Source organism: Cyanistes caeruleus, chromosome 4 (genome assembly GCF_971803275.1).
Source record: "Cyanistes caeruleus chromosome 4, bCyaCae1.hap1.1, whole genome shotgun sequence".
Classification (NCBI taxonomy): Eukaryota; Metazoa; Chordata; class Aves; order Passeriformes; family Paridae; genus Cyanistes; species Cyanistes caeruleus.
In genome coordinates, this window is record NC_141704.1 from 83,221,749 (window position 1) to 83,243,012 (window position 21,264).

Here is a 21,264-nt window from a genome sequence, read left to right on the forward strand (position 1 = left end):
ACACTTTTCAAAAGGAATCTGTTTCAATTAGCAAGAGATTCACATGCCAAAGTACTCCTAGAGCCACATGATGGCAAATTTGCAGCAAGCCAAGGCAGCCTTGGAAGTAAATTGTACTCTCGTATATTCAGCTCAATGTCAATTCCAAAACCAGACTGTTCTTCATATTCCCTTCCCCCAAAAAAGGGACAGGCCAGACTAACAATTTTAAGTTAGCTTTGGTAAGAATTTAACTTCTTCCAAGAAAGGAACATTAAATCTCGAGAGCGCAGATGTCAGTGCACGTCTGCCCATTAATATAAACAGCAAAAACATTAAAAGCTGCTAAATTTGAAGAAGTAAATCGTTTCAGCACTTAATCCCAAATGCAGAGAAGTGGGATAGAGTTAGTGCAGAACTGGGCAGCCAGGAAGACATTTCCCTCCCTCTGCCTGCCCTCTTTCTCAGAGGATGGGGCTGGGTGCATTGCAGCTGTCCCTGCACAAGGCCACACGCAGCTCTGGCTCAGCACAGCAAGACAGATGATGCAGATGTGTGGCACTGCCAGGGAGCACAGGAGGTACAGGAGAGCTCCTGACAGCACTCCAAACCTCCTCAGAACGAGTCATTCCAGAGGGTGGGAAACAAATGGCACACATTTAAAGGGTCCAGCCTGCAGAAGCAGCATGGGAGATGTTGCAGCACTGCCAATAAAAAGCATCACACCAGCAGCCTTGGCTCAAGCATATTGTTATTTCAGCCACATCAGAAGTTTGAGGCTCTCCTGTAAGTCTGGCCTAATGTAAGTGTAAATGAGAGGATTCTGAAAAGAGCTGCAAGCTAGCTTGTGAGGGCTGACAGGATGTCTGAAAATGTCTATTTACCCACCTTTACTGCTATTTGTTTTACATTTGCTGCATCTCCACGGGAAAAATTTCTAAACCTGAGCCCATTAGTAGGGAAGGTTCTTTTGAGTTTGCCTGGGATTATTTATTCTGTAACCATTTGAAAACCCCTTTAACACTTGGCTCTCCAGTTAATGGACAGGAGCTGCCTACAGATGGCACCGGAGCTCTGCAGTGCCAGCAGCTCTGGTGCCGGGAGCTTGGGGACACTCACACCCACCCGGTGCTGCCAGCACACTGCCAGGGAGGGCAACACCCCCTGCTCCTGCCAGCTGAGGGAAAACCTGCAACACAAACCCCCTCGCTCTTCCACACCAAGATCCCCCCTGCAAGCCTCGTGTCGTCTAACATACACTGAATTCCCAACTAAGGCCCTGCTGAGGCTCCCCAGTTTGTGCCATTCCACTGAGCTGCCCTCAAAGCTTCCTCCCAAAGTTTGGGGAAAATGAGTGCTGGTCACAGCGAGCTCCACAGCTGAGAACACCTAACACGAGAACCCAAACTTCCAAAGGTGTGCTAAGAGCAGCTGAGCCGAGCCATTGCACGGGAGGGAATACAAGGTGGCAGATGAGGATGGGCTGCATGAGACAGATCCAAGCAGCAGAAACAAAACCCAAAAAGACAAAACAAAAAACAGACAAGGAAGGAGTAAAGGTGTTACACACAAAGAGCCAAGCAGGGCGTACTCAGAAATCGGGTCCTCCTGCCACCAGGCTTGAAGGTCACTCTCTCAGATGCACAGTTAAACTTCGCACAGCCTGTGAGAAAACAAGAACGGGGAGAACAGAGAAAGGAGAGGAGAAGAGACAGAACACCACTACAAGATGTTAGCAACCTGAAGTTGGAGGGGTGAAATGCAACCACGACACACAAGAAAAAGTCTCTGAGTGTGGACCAAGGAGTACAGGGACGATAAACGGAGTGAAGAGTCTCCCTCCAGCACCTCCGGACACAGGGCCAGGCCTGCACTGCCACTCTCCAGGACATAACCCAGCTATGAAGCTGCAGTCTATAGGAAAGCCAAATCCTGGCAAAAGTACCTCATTATTAAATGGTACTGCACAACTCCAGATGCAGGGAGATGATTCAAGTCACTCCAAAATGCCTGAAAGAGTTCCTTAAACAAAAAACTCTTCAGAAAATTCTTCCTTAAAGTCTGTTTCCGTTTTCTGTGTGTACTTCTCCAGTTTCAGCAAAACCACACATTAGAATTTATGTATTCAAACTGTCTATGGCAAAGCTTTTTGAAAAGATGTGCAAGGGGAAAAAACCTAGAACAGCTGAGTCCAGGTGAGTAAAGGACTCATCACCCTGTTGACGAGCAAAAACCCTCCTTACTGAATAAATCAGAGCTGTGCCTGAGAAATTATTTGATAACATACTAATAACAACCAACCCACAACTTGAGAAACCTCAGAACATGAACAATTTACTACTCCCACCATTCCATCCTCCGACACTGACTCTTCCTTCCAGGATAATTCACAATTAAAAAACATGAGCCCTTTTTTACTTTTTACTGTTAAAAACTGCATTGACAGAAACACACCACTTAGGAAGTCTAAAAGTACTGAGACTCCAAGTCTTTGGAAACTTCCAACCATTTCAGTTTTCTGTTAACATCAAACCTGTCCCTTCCTTGATCTCCCTTCTGATTTCCACCTCCCCAGCCTCATCTGGCTCTTTTCCTCTGAGCCAACACCTCTCCCAGGTCAGCAGAACTTTGCTGGCACCACCTCACTGCACTCTCTGCTGTCCTTGGCGTTCAGGCCTCCAACCACCTCACACTTCACACCCCAGTGATTTGCAACAAATTCAGTTGCAAGCAACATCCTCATCAGCCTCCATGCATAAGCTGGGGACCCCAAAGCGACTTTGCACCAGGTATTAAAAATCAGGTGTCACAAAGCCAATCATTCATTTCCAGTGCTAATTACACTAACTGCATTTGGAGTCTTACCTTGGCCCGGCGCCGAGAGGCTCGGTACCGAGAGGGCACCGTCACTGGTGAAGGCAGAGTAGAGATTTTCACTGGAGGGTGAAGGTTTGAGGGGCTGTAACAAATGGTTCTGTCCTGTCTCTGGCACACTGCCAGGAGGATGAAGGGTCTGCTGGGGGGGCAGGACTGATGGTGCACTTTGAGCTGACAGGTTGCCTAGAGGAAAAAGGCAAAAAGTTTTGTTTCCATACATTTTTGAACCTGATCAAGCCTGACAGTCCAGACAAGAGATGGGGAGGCAGCATGAGAAGAACTGCTCCAGTTTGTGAGAAAGCAGAAAGACCAGAAAATTCCTGAGTTTTAAGACAACTTTGTGCTGGTTTATGTGCTCACAGAGCTGTAGCAGCCAGGCTGACTGGATACAGAAACCTCAGCATGACATGGAATTAACAAAGTGAACACACAAGAAGCAGTAACAAATATTTCTGCTGGCCCTCCAATACTGTTTGCTCCTGCTACAGGATTAGAGAAACATCTCCAATTACCCAGAGATAACTGTCACCCATGTCACTCAATCAGTAAACAGAACTAGCTCCTGAGTCCTGGTCAGTAGAAAAATGATCTCAGTAAAAAAGGAAGCCTTGACAATTGAAACTGATTCTCAATTTTTAAGTACAACGAATCTTCAATTCCATTAAAAAAAGACATTATTTTAACCATCCATCAACTGTAAGTTTCTGCAGTGTAAGGACATAAGTAATATCATGCTTAAAGTGGGACTAAATTAGACCAAAAAAAAAATCTATGCAGATGACTGAAGAGACCAGACCCATTCTCCAAAATCAGTTTCAGGAGGGAACAAACACAGTTTATCTTTGAAAAAAAAAGTTTTCTGCCATACTGAAAATTTACACTTTTCTTCCTAGTCAGAGCCTAATGACCAGTATCTAAAATATACAAATCATAGCTTTAGAACTGCTCTTACAGAACAGTGTCACAGCACCTTTCAGTGGAATGAAGGAGTCCCAGGCAAGCCTACCAAACAGCAAAAGTCATTTCAAAATTGATAAAAGAAATCCAGGGAGGAACTGGTACACACACACTGTCCTCAAAAGAAAAGACAGAGAGACAGACACAGATCTAAGAATGAGAGATGGCACTCGGTCCATTTTATCTGCTAAAAATACTGAAGGCAGCCTTACCTGATAGCTGAGGGCTTTTATGTCCCTGGGAGCTGCTCCGACTGGATCTGCTGCCTTTTCCTTTCGTGGGTCGTCTCCTTCTCCCTGACAGGGGCGCAGCTGGGGGAATAATTACTGCAGGTGGGGCCTTTCCCAGCTTCACGTAGAGGGACTCAATCTCCTGCTTCTGGCGGCTCTGCAGCTCCTGGATCTCCTTAAGGTGCCTAACAGGGCACAAAACACAGGGATTTACAAGAATTCTATCTATACACATAGAAACAATGCATATCTATACACATGCAAACAATTCCTCCTCTCCAGTCAAGCCTGAGCTGCTCCTTTGGTTAGACTCTCCAACATTTAAGAAAGCAGGAAATTAATCTTTTCCACAAATAACCACATGGCAGAACACTTGCCATTTCCCAGTGCCCTGGCTAGGGTTCCAAAACTAAGTTCCCAACATTGCAATCACAAAACCAGAATAAACAGAAGTACAAAAAAAGCATTCAAATGCTACAGGAATAGCTAGATTACTCATTTTCTCAGACATATGGCCTTGGAGACTTCTACACTGGCATTGCCTTACAATTTGTTTCAGAGCACAGGCAGGATTTAAAACTGCTGGCTACCCTAAAAAAAAGGTACTGAAAAGGCACTGAAAAACTTTCAGTGTAAATAAATTAGAAGGTCACATTGCTTCACTTCTAAATTCTTTTTCTGAGCCAACAAGGTCTCTTCAGGAAAAGAGCCATTAGAAATGCCAGAAATGCAGAGACTTGTGTGTCATTTCCAAACAAGACTCTGATTTTCCCACCAACTCCAGTGCTATACCAAACCTTCCTTAGACCCACAGTTTCATCCATAGTGCAATCCACATACAACAAGGTCACAGGGTAGAAAACTCAGCCCAGCAAACACGTGCATTCCTCTTTCGTTATATCTGCATACTGCATTCCCACTAAGGAACCTCACTTCCCACATCAGTGCTGACCATGGCTCCTGGCACTTAGCAAAGGCTAAGGGAAGTACAGGTGACATTCCTGTTAACCCTGTTCCATCTGCTCCACCCACAACCTCCCAGAGGAAAAGCCTTACTTCTCCCGTAACCGGCGCAGCTCCAACTTCAAGTCTTCATCTTCAATATCCGACTCATTGTCGCTGCTCATGTAGGAAGAGTTGAAGGAATTGCTAAGGCTCTGAACGGGGAGGCTGATCTTCGATCCCAGGTGCTGGACAGAGTCCGGGCTCCCTGAGCCATCATCCAAATCCTTGGCCATCCCGCTCAGAAAGGCAGCCTCCGGATCAGAGGACGGACCATTCATGTGCGGGGACCGCCTCGACTCCAACTCTTTCTTCGGAGCTGCAGCCGAAGAAGCAACTTGTTCCAAGCCCACAGAGAGAGGAAGAGTCATTGGCTCCTTCTGGGCACAGCTGACCTCATCCCGAGCCTTGGACACGGAGAAGCGTCCCACCTGATCCGCCGTCGTGGTCACCTGGAAGCGCCCCACCTGCGTGGCCTGAGCGGCGTCTCCCGGCGGCGGCAGCCCGGGAGCTGCCTCGGGAACACCATCCACCACATCCAGGGAGCTGGCAGCCACCATGCCATCCACCACGGGCAGGGAGCTGGCAGCCACCATGCCATCCACCACGGGCAGGGAGCTGGCAGCCACAGCCCCGCTCTTGCGGCTCTCAGCCTGCTTCACCAGCGTGCTCTCCGGGCTGCTGCCAGACAGGCTTGAAGAATCACTGGAGGTGGTTTCAAATTGCACTGGCTTAGCATCAGGTTTGTCACCCTCTTTTAGCACATCATCCACTGCCACAGATACCTAGAATAGAAACACCATCATGCAGACTTCCTTAGTTTTGCCTTAACACGATGCTTTTATTTCCCTTAATGGTAAGATGCATCTGAGAGGGGAAAATAACTCATTTCCTAGGTATGCCACAAAGCTGCTGCTTCCCTCCAGGCAGAACACTGCCACCCAAAGCAGCACCTCTGGGTCACCTGGAGGATTCACTCCAAGAAACAGCAGCCCCACATGGGGCTTTCTTCACTGAAACCTTTTTTGCTGCTTTATGCTGCACCTTTTGAAATGGATTTCTGGGTCTCTTCTGAGCCCAGCTCCTTCGGGACACTCCCTCAAGGGGAGCTCCATTTATCTCAGTTCTCTGGGTTTGAAGAAAACTCTAAAGCTCGTTAGGATCTTGTTTCTCGTGTTTATTAGGATGTTATCAGAGACTTGGCAGGTCTCTCCAGACTTTCTGCACAAGTTCAGTTCACCGTAACCTGCCTCACTTTGGCTCTGATGGCACAAAATGGCCCGGAACCACGTGGCTGTTTCATCTTTATATCCACTTTTACCAAATTAACAATAGAAACATGTGTTGTTCTTACATATTAACAAATAAGTTTTCTATATCTACTTATGTAACTAAAGCTGCAACTAGCTTTCAACCAATCACTCTGTGCTTTTATAAACTGCAGAACCATGGAGAAGAAGGAGAGCTAAGAACCACACCCTTTTTCCCCATCTTTACTCCATGTATTAAACACTCTAAAAATCTATGTTGTTCCACTTCAGTGATGTATTAAACATTATACTAATTTCTACTTATTTTTTTATAAATCCTGGTTTACCCAGGGATACTTGGAAGCCTTTGTGTCAGTGACAGACAAGATTAGTACCTTTTTGGAGAACAGGACAAACAGAGAAATGTTTGTCCATTTCTGGGTTCCCACACTTCACCATCAGGACGTAACACAGCGAAGATCCCAGCACAAGCCAGGATGAAACCCTGTGCTCACAGCTCCAGAGCCCTGGATGCAAACAGCACCTGCAGACCTGCTGCCACAAGCTGCATGTGGACAGCAGGTCCTGCACAAGGGACATGGAGCTGGCACCAGCAGGACCCCCCCAGGATGCTGTGCCAGGAGCCAGGTGAGCTGAGCAGCTCCTACCTGAAACCGGCCCATCTTCAGCACGCTGCCTCCTGCTGCAGCAGCCGCAGCACTGCTCTCCCCATCGCCTGCTGCCAGAAAGGAGGAAAAGGAAAATGCCATTAAGACAACAAGGAGCAGCAAATTATTTTGTTTCTTTATTACTTACATGTACTTCAAATTCAACTATCTGTTAACCCCAAAGAGGCTTCTGGACTCACAGCACCATATTAATATTGTTAATTATTAATGTTAAGTTGAAGCATTTTTCTACAAAGCTTCCCTGCACAGTGCATTTGCCAAAATTTGCTACACTTTTAGGCAACAGTAAAAAAAGCACACTGATTTTGAACAGGGATGTGAAAAAGACAAATAATAAAGAACAAGAACTGAAATTTATGAAAGAAAAAGCTTACAATACCCAGAGTGACTACCTAAATTTCACAAACACTGGGGACAATTTATTCACAGAAAAGGGGCAAGCTGAAGAAATTTTATAAGCAGTATTTACTGAAAGCAGTCTATCTGAAGTTTTCCAAGCTGGACTCTTAGGTGTCAGCTCCTAATTCTGTTTCTCTGTGCACTGGCAGCATAAAGTAACAAAGCTGAGAAATAACATTCTATTTTTATGTCATTCCTATTGGACAGCTTGCTCTGTTGATTAAGCAACTACCCAGTTTGTTTATCTTTACCTTCTAAACTTAAAAGACAAAACCCAACTCATTCTATAGCAGACTAATGAATTCTACATTATAATTCACCAATATCCCAAAATGAGAGTAATTCCTTTATTTTCCTTCACGGTTTAATTGGCTTCTGAAGGTTAGTTATTCAACTTCAGAGGCACATGCATGTTAAACAGGGTTTACTAGACAGCTCAAGAAAAAAAAATCAGCACTGTATTAACAGCTTCTTTTAAGGACAGAAGATTTCAAAAATTAAAACAATTAGATGAATACTGACCTAATATCTCAGATTATTCTGCAAGTGTTTGTATGCCCCCCCAATAACTCAATTCATACAGATTTGAAAGTCATTGATCATCCAGACTTTAACTGGTGGTCATCCAGTTAACCTCCAGTTGTTCTAAAGCAGACAGAAGGAACTCTGGGTTTCTTACTACCTTTCTTGAATTTTCAGTAATTTAACCTTGGTTTCTGTGTTCAAACAGAAGTGAAACCCCTTTAGGCAAGGGAGAGGTGTCCTACATGTAGAACACAGTGTGATGACACAAAGTGAGTCCTGCTGCTGCTGCCAGGGATGTAACACATGACAGCAAACTGTTCCTTCAAGTCCTGATGCTGTACCTTAGCAGCCCTGCGGAGACTCTGAGTCTTAATTTAGCATTTTGGACAGCTTTAAATCCTAAAAGAGTCACTACAACACACATGTGTCTATCATCCTCCTCCTCCTCCTGGCCACAGGGGAAAATTTCAGTCTGGCTACTCAAAACTACTAAGATCCCCTCAAGGAGCTGCCACTCTGTGACTTGGTAGAAAAGGCTATATATAACCTTCCAAGTGGTTACTCTGTTCCATTTTGATTTCTATTTCATGCTGAGAAATCACCTAAAGCAGTGATGGCTGCCTTACCATCCTTCAGACACTGCGTCGCTGCGGACACCGGCCCAGTAACCGTTGTTGATGCTACTGAGGGCACAGACTGCAGGTTCAGGGAGGAAAACAAAAGAAATTAAAATAATTAGCAGTTTCACTGAATACCAACAAATCTGATGTACTGCATATTACATGGGTTTTTTGCTTCCAACAGGGACCGAGTATGACCCATGAGAAGACAAAAAAAAAGAGATTTTGCAGGCCTTTTTTATAACCCTGAGGCTGTGAGCAGATCACCCCCTTGGCCTGTGTAGAAATAATGCACAAATAGCCACTTGGATAGTCAATCATTTATCTTTGTTCAGTATCCAAACTCTTTAATGGGAGCTTTTAAAATTTCAGATCCACACTTGAAACATCCCTCCCAAATTAAAACTGACATATGACATATTGCTTGTTTAGTGCTCCTTCCCTTTATTCCACAGTCACTTCCATTTCTACTTTGGTGACATCACCAGAAAAGCTGGAATAACAACTAATACCAGAAAACAGCCTCAGGAAATTACATAATCTATTGCAATAATACAAACTTTCCCGATTTTGGTTGACTCAGTCCCACAAACTGGAAGATGACTCTGAATTTTTATTTTTACAAGTCTAAATGCTGGTGTAGTGATATTAAAGGCAGTGACCTAAGAGCACAACTTGGACAAAACACTGAGGTTTTCCAAGACTACTGAACTGCCAACATTGCAAACATACACAGGCAGGAGCAGATGTCACTGGGACGGTCTCTGGGCTAAGGGTTCTTCTCAGCTGAGCATCCAGATCTTCCAGTGGCTGTTGGGACTGAGAAAGAAAAGAGTAAAACCATGTCCCAGCTCAGGAAAAAGCAAAGCATTGCTGAGAAACAGACATACTTAATACCAAAATTTAAAGCACTCAGTACAGCTTCCATATTTCTATCAAGCTTCCTTCCTACACATTTGGACTTAACATGTATAGCACGGGAAGATTTAAACAAACATGCAACATGTTTGTTTAAAAGCAACAGAACAGGAAAATTAACTGGGACTTAAAAAAAAAAAAAGAAAAAACTCTGCCAGGCCACTCAAAACCAATCAAGAGGGGCAGAACCTCTCAAGTATGCTTATGAATTAGATTTCAGTTAGAATACAAGATGTTTTGCTAACATGGTCAGTTGGACTGGGGAGAAGAAGAGAAAGTAATTTTACCTAAAAATATCTTTAAGATTAAAAAAGTACCAGTCTCAAAATGATTAAATTAGGACCATGCTCTTAAGATACATTAAAAGAATGCATTGTCAGATACCATTAAGTCACAGTTCTGACCCTACAGAACAGAAATTTTCATCCAAACTTTAGCATTATTAATCTTTACAAGTCTTTTACATTTAGAAAATAGATGTAGCTCTTTTTGAAACTGAAGCAGAGATCATGATAACATAAAAATACTACTTTCCACTGGAAGTTAGAGGTACACAATAGCATAAAGATGCTTTCAACAGGTTACCAGGATAACATTCTTCCTGACCTGTGGATTTCAAAGCAACACTAAAACCCCTAGGAACAATAAAGCCTGTATCAATTACATTATACAAAAAAAAAAAAAGGAGATGTAGACTTCTATGACTCCATTCAGAAATTCAACTGCTTAGAAACTAGTGAGGTAATTTAATCTAACACTGTAAAATAAAGGGGACGTATCACCTGAAATACTAAATAATTCTTATCACTTATGTTCACAAGAAGATATTTGCTTCAAGAAAACAAAGAGCTATCAGAATGATCAGGAAATAAAGATTGCCCTGCGGAACAAGGGGACCAGAATGAAGCTTGAGAGATTAATCTAAATACACTTTAAAAAGCAATTAAGGAATAAATAGAACAGGCATTTAAGATTATGGAACAGACTGTTCACAACTGGTCTCGAGATGACGTGTACTCTGCAAATTACGAGGCTGCTACTAAGGGAAGGGGAAAAGTTGTGTAATCACCTACTGGTGACAGAAGCAGCACGGAAGGCACGCCTGTCTCCTTTAAGGCAGGCCAGTAATTTTCCAGATACTATTATGTGATAGCAGCAAATGCTCTCAACAGTCAATTAGATTTGATCCAGTTGGTCTGCTCCAATTTTGTCTCACTCCTAGACAATCCTTCAGAGTTCAAATGAGAAGTGAAATTGGGTAAGTTGCTTGCAAAGGACAAGAAGCAAGGAATCTATATTTGTGACTCTTCCATGCCACAGATGCTGCCAGAAATACCCATGACAAACAGGAAACAGCCTTTTGCAGTGGTACCATGGCCTGAGTCACAGGAGTGGCTACAACTGCTTTGGAGCTAAGGGGAAAATACAACTAAGAAATACACTGAGCTTCCAGTAATGAAAATGAACTCCACATGACTGATTTTTACCCAGCTGTCTCCTGATCCATCTGATACCTGCCCATGGGAAGAATACAGGTATCACCAAATTGTTGATGGTTCTGGAACATCTCCCCAAAGGGAGATTTCACACCCTCTCTGCACATTCTGTTCCAGTGCACGGTCACTGCACAGGAAAGAAGTTCTTCCTCATGTTCAGGTGGAACTTCTGAGCATCAGTGTCTGCCCATGGCCTCTTGTCCTATTGCCTGGCACCTCCATTCACACACAAAATATCCCAGCTAACTGCTGCATCCAAGGACAGAAGCCAAGCAGGGGAAGCCACTGCTGCATTTCAAGTCATGTTTATGATAAGGAATTTCAAACACCTTCTGCAAATCTTAAAGCCTAGTGAAATCAGAATGTAGCAATAACCACAAAATAAACAATATGAAACACAAAAAAAAAAAAGCAAAAACAAAACAAAAAAACCAACAAACAACCAAACAAAAAGGCAATTGTCAAAAGAAACAACCAAACCCCAAAACTTCATGATGAATTCACAGAGGCAATTTTACATTTTCATAAACATTTCACAGCAATATATAGTTTTTTGTATTATTTTGCTACTGTATCATTTTCAAGAAGAAAACAGGTTCAAGTTTAATGCACACACCCCGCTGCATTATATTTTTTTTTTAAAGAAAATATTTCAAGTTCAGATTAACACACTAAAACCCCTAAGCCTGATTAGGCACTGGGTACAGCACCCCAAAGGGAAAGCTGCACAGAAGCACAGAATGGTTTGGGTTGGAAGGGACCTTCAAGGTGATCCAGTTCCAAGGCCCTGCCATGGGCAGGGATGCCTTCCCCAGACCAGGTGGCTCCCAGCCAGTGCTGAAGGCACTCAGGCTGCAGCTGCACTTACACAAAAGGGGTTACTCAGTCAAAAGAAAAGAAAACCAGAACATTAATGACATGCAGTGGAGAGTTTAATTGGAACATGCTCTCTGAAGGGAGAAGAAGCAGATCAAATCTGCCAAGTTGTGTAGCACCTGAGTTAGTGAAGGTCCTGGAAAGGGTGGCAGCTGCTCACTGGATGGAGTGCCAGCCGGGAGGTCAGAACCTATTGGGAGCACCTACGGACAACGAAGAGGAAACGCGCGTCCATCAGACATGGAACAACAGAGGATCAGATACCAAGCTACAGTCAGTCATGTCATACAACAGAAGCATTAACTGGTTCTTTTTCCTAGAGAATTCCCTCCTGGACAGTTAGCATAGAGTCTTTAGGGACTTTTGCAACCAAACTGAGGGAAGTTTGCTGTGTTTTTATTTTATAATCCAGATTATCCTTGGAACAATTTCCAGTTTAAACGAGCTGTAGTATCCAGCAAAAAAGAATCTTGGGGATATTATTTTCAAGTCTGGAAGAAATGCTAAAATAATTCTCCCAAGAAGCTTAATTTCTAAAATGGTGCAAGAATGCACTCAGACTCCTTACAACAGATCTGTGCTAACTGTCCATTAGAACTGTGAGCTGCATGCTTCCAGCAACTTGTTCCAAGCACCATGACTTAAGAACAGGAACTGTGAGTGCCTGAGGATGTCTCCACTTGTTGAGAAACAGATTTGTAGAGCTCTCACACCAATCTTTTGATCCATCACTTCTTTTTGAGCCTGAAGGGTGTTGATGACCCACAGAAGGTGATTAGGCCATGCAGCTGGGTAGGGGGAAGTCATCCAGGTTATGGGGAGGAGGTTAGAGAGACTGGAAAGGTTAGAAGGAGGCATCAAAGCCTCCCCACCAGGTCAGACAGCACATTCCAGTTAGTCATTTCCATTGTTAGGGAAGTGGGAAGTTGTAGGAATTAAGCAACCCATTAGATAATTTGTAATTCTTATTCCCAGCTGCCATGTGGAGGTCTGACAGTGCCCATGGAGCCTGAGCACACAGCCTGGCGAGTTCCTGTGCTGGCCAGCTGGCTGGCCCTGCTCTGCAGCACAGGGGGACAGCCCCAGCGTGCTCCAGAACCACTTCTGGCCTGCAGTGTGCTGCCACAGCTTAAACTAATGCTGCCAACTGCAGGAGTGGCTGCCAGTGGAGGTGCACTCCCAGAGTTATCAATCCTCCCCAAACACTTCAGCAGGAGCCAGGTGCATCAGCTCAGCTTCTCTGTGCAGCAGAAACACGTGTGAGGACGTTACCTGTTCTGAAGCATGATGAACTTTTAAGCTGTGATAACCTCATCATTTAGTTTATAAATAAGAGGCAAAACATACTTTAAATACATTTGTAAGACAAGCTGAAACACATTTAACTGTCTAGGTTAACAGTCTGGCCATAAACAGAATAAATACACAGAGTCTAGCAAACCCCACAAGACTAAAGCAATAAGCTCCTTAATGCTCAGCAACAACACAAAGTGAAGCTAAAATTCAGCTTTGTAAAAAAACAAACTAATTGAAAAAATGAAAACTTCAGAGAGGAGGTAGGATTTCTACAACTGACAATCAAAAACTCTGTAACATTCATTACACTTCAACTTGTATCTTTGTAATTAAAGGTTTGCAATTAGCAATTTTCTAACTGCCCCAACTGTTTCTGAGCAAATACCAGTTCCCGTTTTTTTTCCTAATATCTCTTTTCTAATTTTCAATTTCATTGAGATATTAATGGATGCCTTGGTGTCTGGATTTCCTTAACTTTTTTGGCACGTATTCCCACTGTTCCATATCAGAGATCTTCTACTGTCTTTGCCTACAAGGAGTACATGGAAAGACAATGAATGGAGACACTGGGGGCACTGGCTCAATCTGAGTGGCCTGAAACTGGCTGATAGCAAGGCTGGCTAAGGACAACCAACACAAAGTGTTGATGAGCACAAAAAAACATCACAGAAACAAAAAGAAGTGAGTATTATAGTTTTTGGTCTACTAAATACCTGAAAATTTCTTCAACTTATTTCCATTTAAGGGCTACCTTTTCATTTAAGGAAAGGACTACCAAAATAGTTTAAAATACTGAAATATGCTGTGTCCCCACACAGGCAGACATTTAAGAGAAAATTTCATATATTGATATATCTGGTTGGTGAGCAGGTAACAACATCCACAGCACCTCTCAGGTTGTTACTGTGAGTCGTTATTTCTTTGTGAAAGAGTGCTTTGCTTGAAGAGCATGAGTGAGTAAACAAAAGAAAAAACAAAACCAAAAAACCAACCAAGCAAAAAAAAAAAGTTTGTTTTCAGGTATCTCTTAAATTTCTCAAAATTCTGCTCTCATAAATGTTATATTTGAAGGGAAAACAGCATCCATGTATCAAATTAGTAGCAGAGTACTTTTTTCAAAAAAAAGAAAACCTTTCAGTCAGGTTCACCATTGACTGCAAGGAACAGGTTCATGACAGGAAACAAAACTACACTACCTCAAATCCACCACTTTGTGAAATATGCAACCAACCATCTCTGTCTAGTGCTTGTGTACAAGATAAAAAGCTATTTAAAGCAAAACATCCAAATTCTATTTCAAAAAATCAGTATCAAGAAAAAAACCCAAACAAACACCAAAAGCAAGCCACAGTTGCTTCACCTTTTGTAGTTTAAGGAGAAGAAAAATCAACAGTGACATAAGAGACATCTCTCAGAAGCACAAAACAGAACTGGATCCTTTTTTTGCACATTAGGGACAAAACACACCACCTCTTGGGACACATAAAAACAACCAGAGCACAAACCTTTCAACACTACATTAAATGAAGCAACTTCTTCCTGAATAACTCTTTTGCTTTACAAAAAGCATCCTGCCCAAGAAGGCAGATTCCCCCCAGAGCTGTTCTTACCGGTACCCTGCTGAGAGGGGCCTTGGAAGGAGAGGTCCCCGCTTTCACCGCGGCGGTGGCGATGCTGCTCGAGGCCGAGATGTAGCTGGCAGGGGTGATCACCTGCCCAGGAGTGGCAACTGGAGTCAGCACTGGCAAGCCAGTTGGTCCAAGAGGCAAACTGCTCGGAGGTATACAAGTGCTAATGGATGTCAGGGGTTTGCTTGGTGCAACTGCAGTGGTTGGGATGCCAGGAACAACAGTGGTCTCCATCAGCAGCGAGGTCTCCAGGGACATCGACGGGTGCACCGTGCCCACGTTCCCGTGCTCACTGAACAGAGAGCGCAGCTTTTCCTCCAGGGTCTTGATATCATCAATACCAGGGGCTTTAGACTGAGCATCAGCATCAGCCTCCAGACAGTGAACGTGAGGCTGGTTGGGCAATGGAGCCGGTTGAGGCTGGCTGTGGATCAAAGTCTGCTGCACTGCAGGCAAGTTAGTGACTGGCTGTGGCAAGACACCAGGCAAGGGAACCTGGGGCAACATGGGTGTTGCACCTGAAATCTGGGGCAGGACAGGTGTTGATGTAATTCCTGATGGAACAAGCAAGGGATGGATGAGCGGCTGAGAGACTGACCCACATATGCTTGATGCTACGGAGGATGATAAAGGTGCCGAGATTGGCAGAGATAAGCCAGCCGCATTGCAGGGATGAGATTTATCCAGGGAGTGCCCGGTCTCAGGTAGCGACTGTGGAGCGCTTACGACTGTTGTTTCTGCCAGGCTGGACACAGAGCCGCTGCTGCTGAGCTGGGGAAGCTGCAAAGCCACATTCTGAGCCCCAGACAGGGCAACAGACGCCTGTGGTGCTGCCATACTGCTCACGATCTGAGGGGCGGACTGAGACGTCACAGCTGGTGCTGCAGCAGCGAGGGCAGTGGCAGCAGGAAGCTGGGCAGGTGGCAGTGCTGAGGACGATGGTGTGCTGATGCTGGGGACAATGTCTGCAGCCGCCGCTTGGGCAGGCTGGGACGTGGCAGGTAAGGAGAAAGAAGCGGAGGCGCTGACGCTGGAAGCGACGCCGGTCGATTGCTGTGCGGACTGTGAGGCTGGAGGTGGAGAAACAGAGCTTGGCACGCTTGTGCTTGGTGCAGCTCCAACAGCTGCATTTTCTGAAGGCAAAGTAACGGGTCCTGGCAGAGAAACACCAGTGCTGGAGGAAACGGATACTGAAGAAGTAGCCACGGATGCAGGAGTCGCAGCGCCGCCCGCCATGGTAGAAAGTGCAGGTGGAAACGGTGGGACTGTTTGATTGAACACTGGAGGAGCTGTGCTAGGTCCTTCTGTCATCTGAGCGTGCCCCATCTCAGAGAAAGCTTGCTGCAAGCTCAGTGATGATGCTGAGTGGGAGAGATTCATTCCAGGACCATGTACAGGAGATGCTGCAACTGGAAGAAAAGAAATTTATCAGTCCACCTGAAACAGTTCATTACAGTATTATTGTCTATGGCTCGACCAAGACCACATTTACTTCTTAGCATTAAAAAAACCAAACCAAACAAAAAACCCACACCAAAACAACAAAACACACAAATCTGGGCTTATATTAAAGCAGAGGATTAAGGTTTCAGATCACCAGCAGTTTTCCTCCAAGAATCCTACGTGGTATGACCCAAATTACGGTCACCTCTTACCAGCATGGACAGTTCCCTACTTCCCCACACACTTTGAGAGGTCTTCAGAACAGTTTAGTTACCTGGCTTCAGAGTGTTGATGAACATGTCTTTGGCATCAGCTTGCAAGAGTTTGGACAACTCACCCATATCTGAAGTTTCGCTTCCTCCAACAACAGCAGATGTGAAAAAGCCCTGTTCTTTCAAGCGGCTCTCGGGGACGGGGCTGACAATGAAACGTCTTCCCGCAGAGTGAACAACCTGGGTAAAGGAGCTAGAGGGAACCCCTAAACAGAAAGAAGGTGCATGTTTAGTGACACAGGGTTGTAACTAAATACACAACCTGCAATATGGAATGTGCACTCCATCATACAAAATAAAAACTTGGCTGCACCCATCCGCTGAAACAGAAAAAGGTAACTGTTGAAAAAAAATCACAAAAGACTTACCTATTCTTTGTGGCATGGAAGATGTAGGATCTGGCTGTTTGAACTCTAATTTCTGTAAAGTAAGATAAAATTTAAACTTCTATTCTGAAACAGAAACCCACAAGATAGTTCTTAAAATGCTAACCTACTGAAATGTGGGCATTTAAGGGAAGCAGAACCTGGGACCCAAGCACCATCACCAAACTAGAGGAATTCTGCCCAGATAAATGTCAGCTACAATGTTTTTAGAGACTCTCACTTTAGTGAGTGTCAGTGTAACAAACTGATCTAAAAATTCTTTTGGAAATCCAACTGATTACTTTAAACATCCTACACATAAATGGATGTTCCAAACTAGTTCTGGGTGTAATTAAGGCAGAGGTTCAGGAAATGTCACCACTTTCAGCACCCAGCAAACAGTTTCAAAACCTGTGTTTCCTGAGCGAGCTATCCAGTCTCTTAGTACTTCACTGGGTGGAGGGGCCTGAGACCAGACTCTCAGTGTTTAGTGAGCAGCACAGGGTTGGGGTTTTACTCTCCTACCTCACAATAATCTCAAATCCAAGAAGCATCAGCATTTAAGACTGTCTGTTTAGTGGACTGTTAGGAGATTCAGCGGCTTCGGAAGTCTTCAAACACACCAAAAAGTAAGAGGTCTGTTATTTAGCTTTCTAACTTAATCTCAGGCACTCACTCTGATATGAAGCTTTCTCTTTTTGTCTTTTAATTACTGTCCTTTCCTACCTCTCATGACAGGAAGTTTCTGTTTCTAGCTAGCTCTACTCACACAACCATACCACCCAAAATGGAAGACAGCAACAGCTGAGGCAGTGTGTCCTTCACATACCTGTGACCCCGGGAAGAAGCCGTCGTCTTTTGTGCGCATGCTCTCCAAGGCCTGATCCCCCTCTGGCTCCACGCTTGCGTCCTCACTGAGCATTTCATCTGCCTTCTCAATAATCTCTCGTACCTGTTCTACAAATGAGTCTCGCTCTGTTGCTAAAATAAACTCATTCTGCACCTGTAAAAGAACAAAGCAACATTCATTTTCCACAAACAATTTCAAAACAATGCATTGAATAACTACAACTTACTCTTGGTGCTAATGTTTGTCTTCCCTTTGCTGTTCTTCTGAACAAGATGGAAGTGATGACACCTTAGAGAAAAACAACTGCTTCTCCAATTATTTCCAGCACAGAAGTGTGTGCCCTGGTTTAATCTTTGCTGTGGAACAACATTCAATCTCACTTCTTTATCAGACTGTCACCTCAATCTCTGCTTAGCACAGGGAAATTTAAAATTAGCAGCCTTATCTTACTGCAATTCCTCCTGTCTAATCAATGCAATGTGCATTAAGAGACACATTATAGATAACTCTAATATAAAAGAAATTGAAAATTCTGTATTGTGAGATGTCTTCTGTGCTCCTCTCTTTCCATGACATGTACAACCTCTCCTCTGTGCAGGTTGCACATCACTGATTTAATGTCTGGTTGTGTTACATGAAAGCCAGTATGAATTATGTTCCCAAATACAGGGAGGGGAAGATGGCTCAGCCTATCTAGTTCCAATACATTGTATTGCTTTACAAAAATAACTTCTCTTGCCTATGTTGGACAAAACTAGTTTAAACAAGTATACTTGGTAGTTAGAAAGGCATTTTTGATTTGGTCTAACCCATGAGAGTATTCTGCCTCCTGAAATTATGCAGGGCAAAACTCGCAGAGACAGTCTATGAAACAGAAGTAGAGCTGTCAGCCACAGAGCCTCTGCTGGAAAAGAGAGAAAGTGCCTTAGAGATAAAGCTTGAAATTACTGCTTTTACTCCTGGGAGGCTGGTTGAAGAAAAGGAAAGTCAGGTGTGATGTGTTTAGATCAGCCTTTGCAATGCAGAATACTAGCTAAAGAAATCTTCAGTACTTTCAGTTTGGGACCTACAGGCACCTATATGGGGTATGCCTAACAGTACCATGATTAAAAAGAAACAACAAAGTCTTGCAATCTAAAGTTTGCTCAATATTCAACAAGGAGCCTATGAGCACAATGCTCCAGATTCAGATGTTTAAATTAGTCTGCACACTTTCAACTATATGTCTGCATTTTGGATGCAAGCTTCACTTACTTTGCTTCCACTCATCTTCAAATATTTACAACTTTTGTTGCTTGCAGAGTGTTTGTCTCGTAGTTTTGGTTTTGCTTGTTTAGTTTTCACAAATCAAACATACTCTTTTTCTCTCCATAGGCTCACTTTAGGTTTAAGGTGAAGAAAGCCATCTGTGTACTCTGTATTTCCTGGCACATGACCTCATGGTATTGACTGTACATATGTTGGCTATGTTCTTAGCCAAGAACCAACTTCTTCCTCTTTCTCAGAAAGCCATTAGTGGCAGAGAATTTCTCCAGTATCACTGTTTGGTTCCTTCTGACAAGTACAAACCCAGCACACACCAATTCAGACCCTGCCAGCTCTCTAAGCAAAAGATAAACACTGCATAGGTGCCCAAGAAGCTGCAAAAGATACTGTGGTTTGTTATTCTCCCCCACTTCAGTAACACTAAAACCATCTCAGGCTCATTTAGACTGTACCAAACCAAGAATAAGAGTCTAAACTAAAAAATAAAAGAAATAGGGGATTCTATTCTATGCTACTCAATACTCTCCTTTAAATGTATCTCTATAGGATAAATTCTTTCCTGTGCCTGGACATCATACATGGAATGGAGAAGCTTTTCTTTCTGATAAAAGTCAAAAGGAGCATCAATCACTAGGTACCTTCAAAAAACAAAATGCAATTCCCCTTTCTTTATTTAATGGAAGAATCCTCCCATTTTAATTGACAACAATGGTGAAATGTTTGAAGAATAAGAGTAAGATGATGTAGCAATACCTGCTCTTAGAAAAGCAAACAGAATTTTTTTAACCTGGCATTTCCAGAAGGTTCCTTGTAGTTTTGAAAATTCAGATTGAAAAAAACCAACAAAAACAATCAACCAAAAAACAGAAACAGTTTGATAAAAACTTGATAAAAACCTCAGTTCTAAGGTAAAAACTGACACAAATTTTCATGAGACTTGTACATGCAATATTAATTGATAATCAGACTGCTAAACCATTCTGTGCCAAATTCCTAGTTGTGGTGGTGTACCAATAAGGTGAACACACACCATGCTACATGGGAGACCAATTCTAAACCATAAACAAAAAAATACAAGTGACTGGATTCTCCATCTCTGAAATATATCTTACCATAATTGTAGCTATTTCCTCAGGGTTATCACCATCCAAATCAAATTTGAAAGTAACCATTTTCCGATTGTGTGTCTCTAGCTGGCATTCCACTACCCGATCACCTTTGTTTGAAACCTAAAGCAAAGAAAATAATACTTCAAACCAAAAGCACGAGGATCTAAGTTCACTGAGATTTGAAAGTTCACTGAGACAAACTAACAGTACTGGTGTAAGACAAACATGTTCTGTCTTTCCAGGCTAATAAATGGTCTCTGAGGATACACTGAATATTCTGCAATAGTCTGTGGAACCATTGGCAGCTAAGCAAGCCTGGTTTTCCATATCTAATGCTCCAAAAAGCTCTAAACAGATGATACTTGGAATGCTTGTAGAGGCTCAGAAACACATCATTACTACTGAACTGTCCCTGAAATAAAAACTACTCACATTTAGAATTCTCAGTTTCGGCCTAGAAGTCTTCTCATGGCGAGAGCGACTGCGGACAGACCTCCGCATGTGACGTTTCGTGGTCCTCCCTTCGTGCCTTCCACTAGAGGCTGGGACATTCTCGTTGCCATCACTCAGTCCTGAAGCAACATCAGAATGTGCACTAGAAACAAAAGGCAACTTTCTGTTGATATCCATGTACTGCAACAATACTCTTTAACCTACCACATGATCTTCTGTTCTGGCAAGTGGTAGATGGGTGTTAATCATCGAGTTGTCAACACTTCAGGTTGCTTAAATAAAAATTCTAACTAATTATTTTGCTACACCTCTTGCAAGCTGTGTTGTGCAAATCTATCATTGGAGCTTGAATTCTGCTCAAGTGCAAAAAAGAAAAAAACTGTCACTTATGATCTATTTGACATGACAATTAAAAAAGTTAATCACTATACACAACCTTACTTACTCCCTCCATAAATCACAACCTACTCCACCCTTCATGACTCTGTTTTTCCTCTAGGAACTTTAGTTACTCATATCCTCAAGAACATTCCCAGTGAAAAAAAATATATCCCTGGTGAAAAAGTGCATCTAAAGATTATCCACAGGAGTATTAGGTGACACTGGAACTCAGTTTGGTGGAAAGAAGCAATGCTCACCTATCCATGGAAGAAGCCAAAGGGGTGGACTGAGCAGGCTGTGTCGCTGGCAGAGTCTCTGAAGAAGCAGTCTGTGAGACTCCCTGAGTACCCTATGGATAGAAACCTACAATCAAAACCCCCCCA

The 21,264-nt window shown here is 43.3% G+C and overlaps 1 protein-coding gene across 43 annotated transcripts in view; it reads right to left on the bottom strand.

Annotated features, from left to right (window-relative positions):
• The window catches only part of WNK1 (WNK lysine deficient protein kinase 1), a 98,390-nt gene that overhangs the window by 7,226 nt on the left and 69,900 nt on the right, over positions 1 to 21,264 (bottom strand). For 9 of the 43 annotated variants that reach the window (XM_086886138.1, XM_086886135.1, XM_086886130.1 and 6 more), the window contains 15 exons: positions 21,139 to 21,230; positions 20,480 to 20,642; positions 20,051 to 20,167; positions 17,652 to 17,825; positions 16,826 to 16,877; positions 16,523 to 16,663; positions 14,725 to 16,151; positions 11,938 to 12,021; positions 9,261 to 9,347; positions 8,535 to 8,604; positions 6,964 to 7,034; positions 5,100 to 5,830; positions 4,026 to 4,228; positions 2,845 to 3,039; positions 1,550 to 1,642 (listed from right to left, as the gene is read on the bottom strand). In XM_086886138.1, the coding sequence (XP_086742264.1) occupies positions 1,550 to 1,642; positions 2,845 to 3,039; positions 4,026 to 4,228; positions 5,100 to 5,830; positions 6,964 to 7,034; positions 8,535 to 8,604; positions 9,261 to 9,347; positions 11,938 to 12,021; positions 14,725 to 16,151; positions 16,523 to 16,663; positions 16,826 to 16,877; positions 17,652 to 17,825; positions 20,051 to 20,167; positions 20,480 to 20,642; positions 21,139 to 21,230 (3,700 nt within the window). The remainder of the gene's footprint in view (positions 1 to 1,549; positions 1,643 to 2,844; positions 3,040 to 4,025; positions 4,229 to 5,099; positions 5,831 to 6,963; positions 7,035 to 8,534; positions 8,605 to 9,260; positions 9,348 to 11,937; positions 12,022 to 14,724; positions 16,152 to 16,522; positions 16,664 to 16,825; positions 16,878 to 17,651; positions 17,826 to 20,050; positions 20,168 to 20,479; positions 20,643 to 21,138; positions 21,231 to 21,264) is intronic. The other 34 variants (XR_015285950.1, XM_086886141.1, XM_086886132.1 and 31 more) reach the window with 9 other exon arrangements.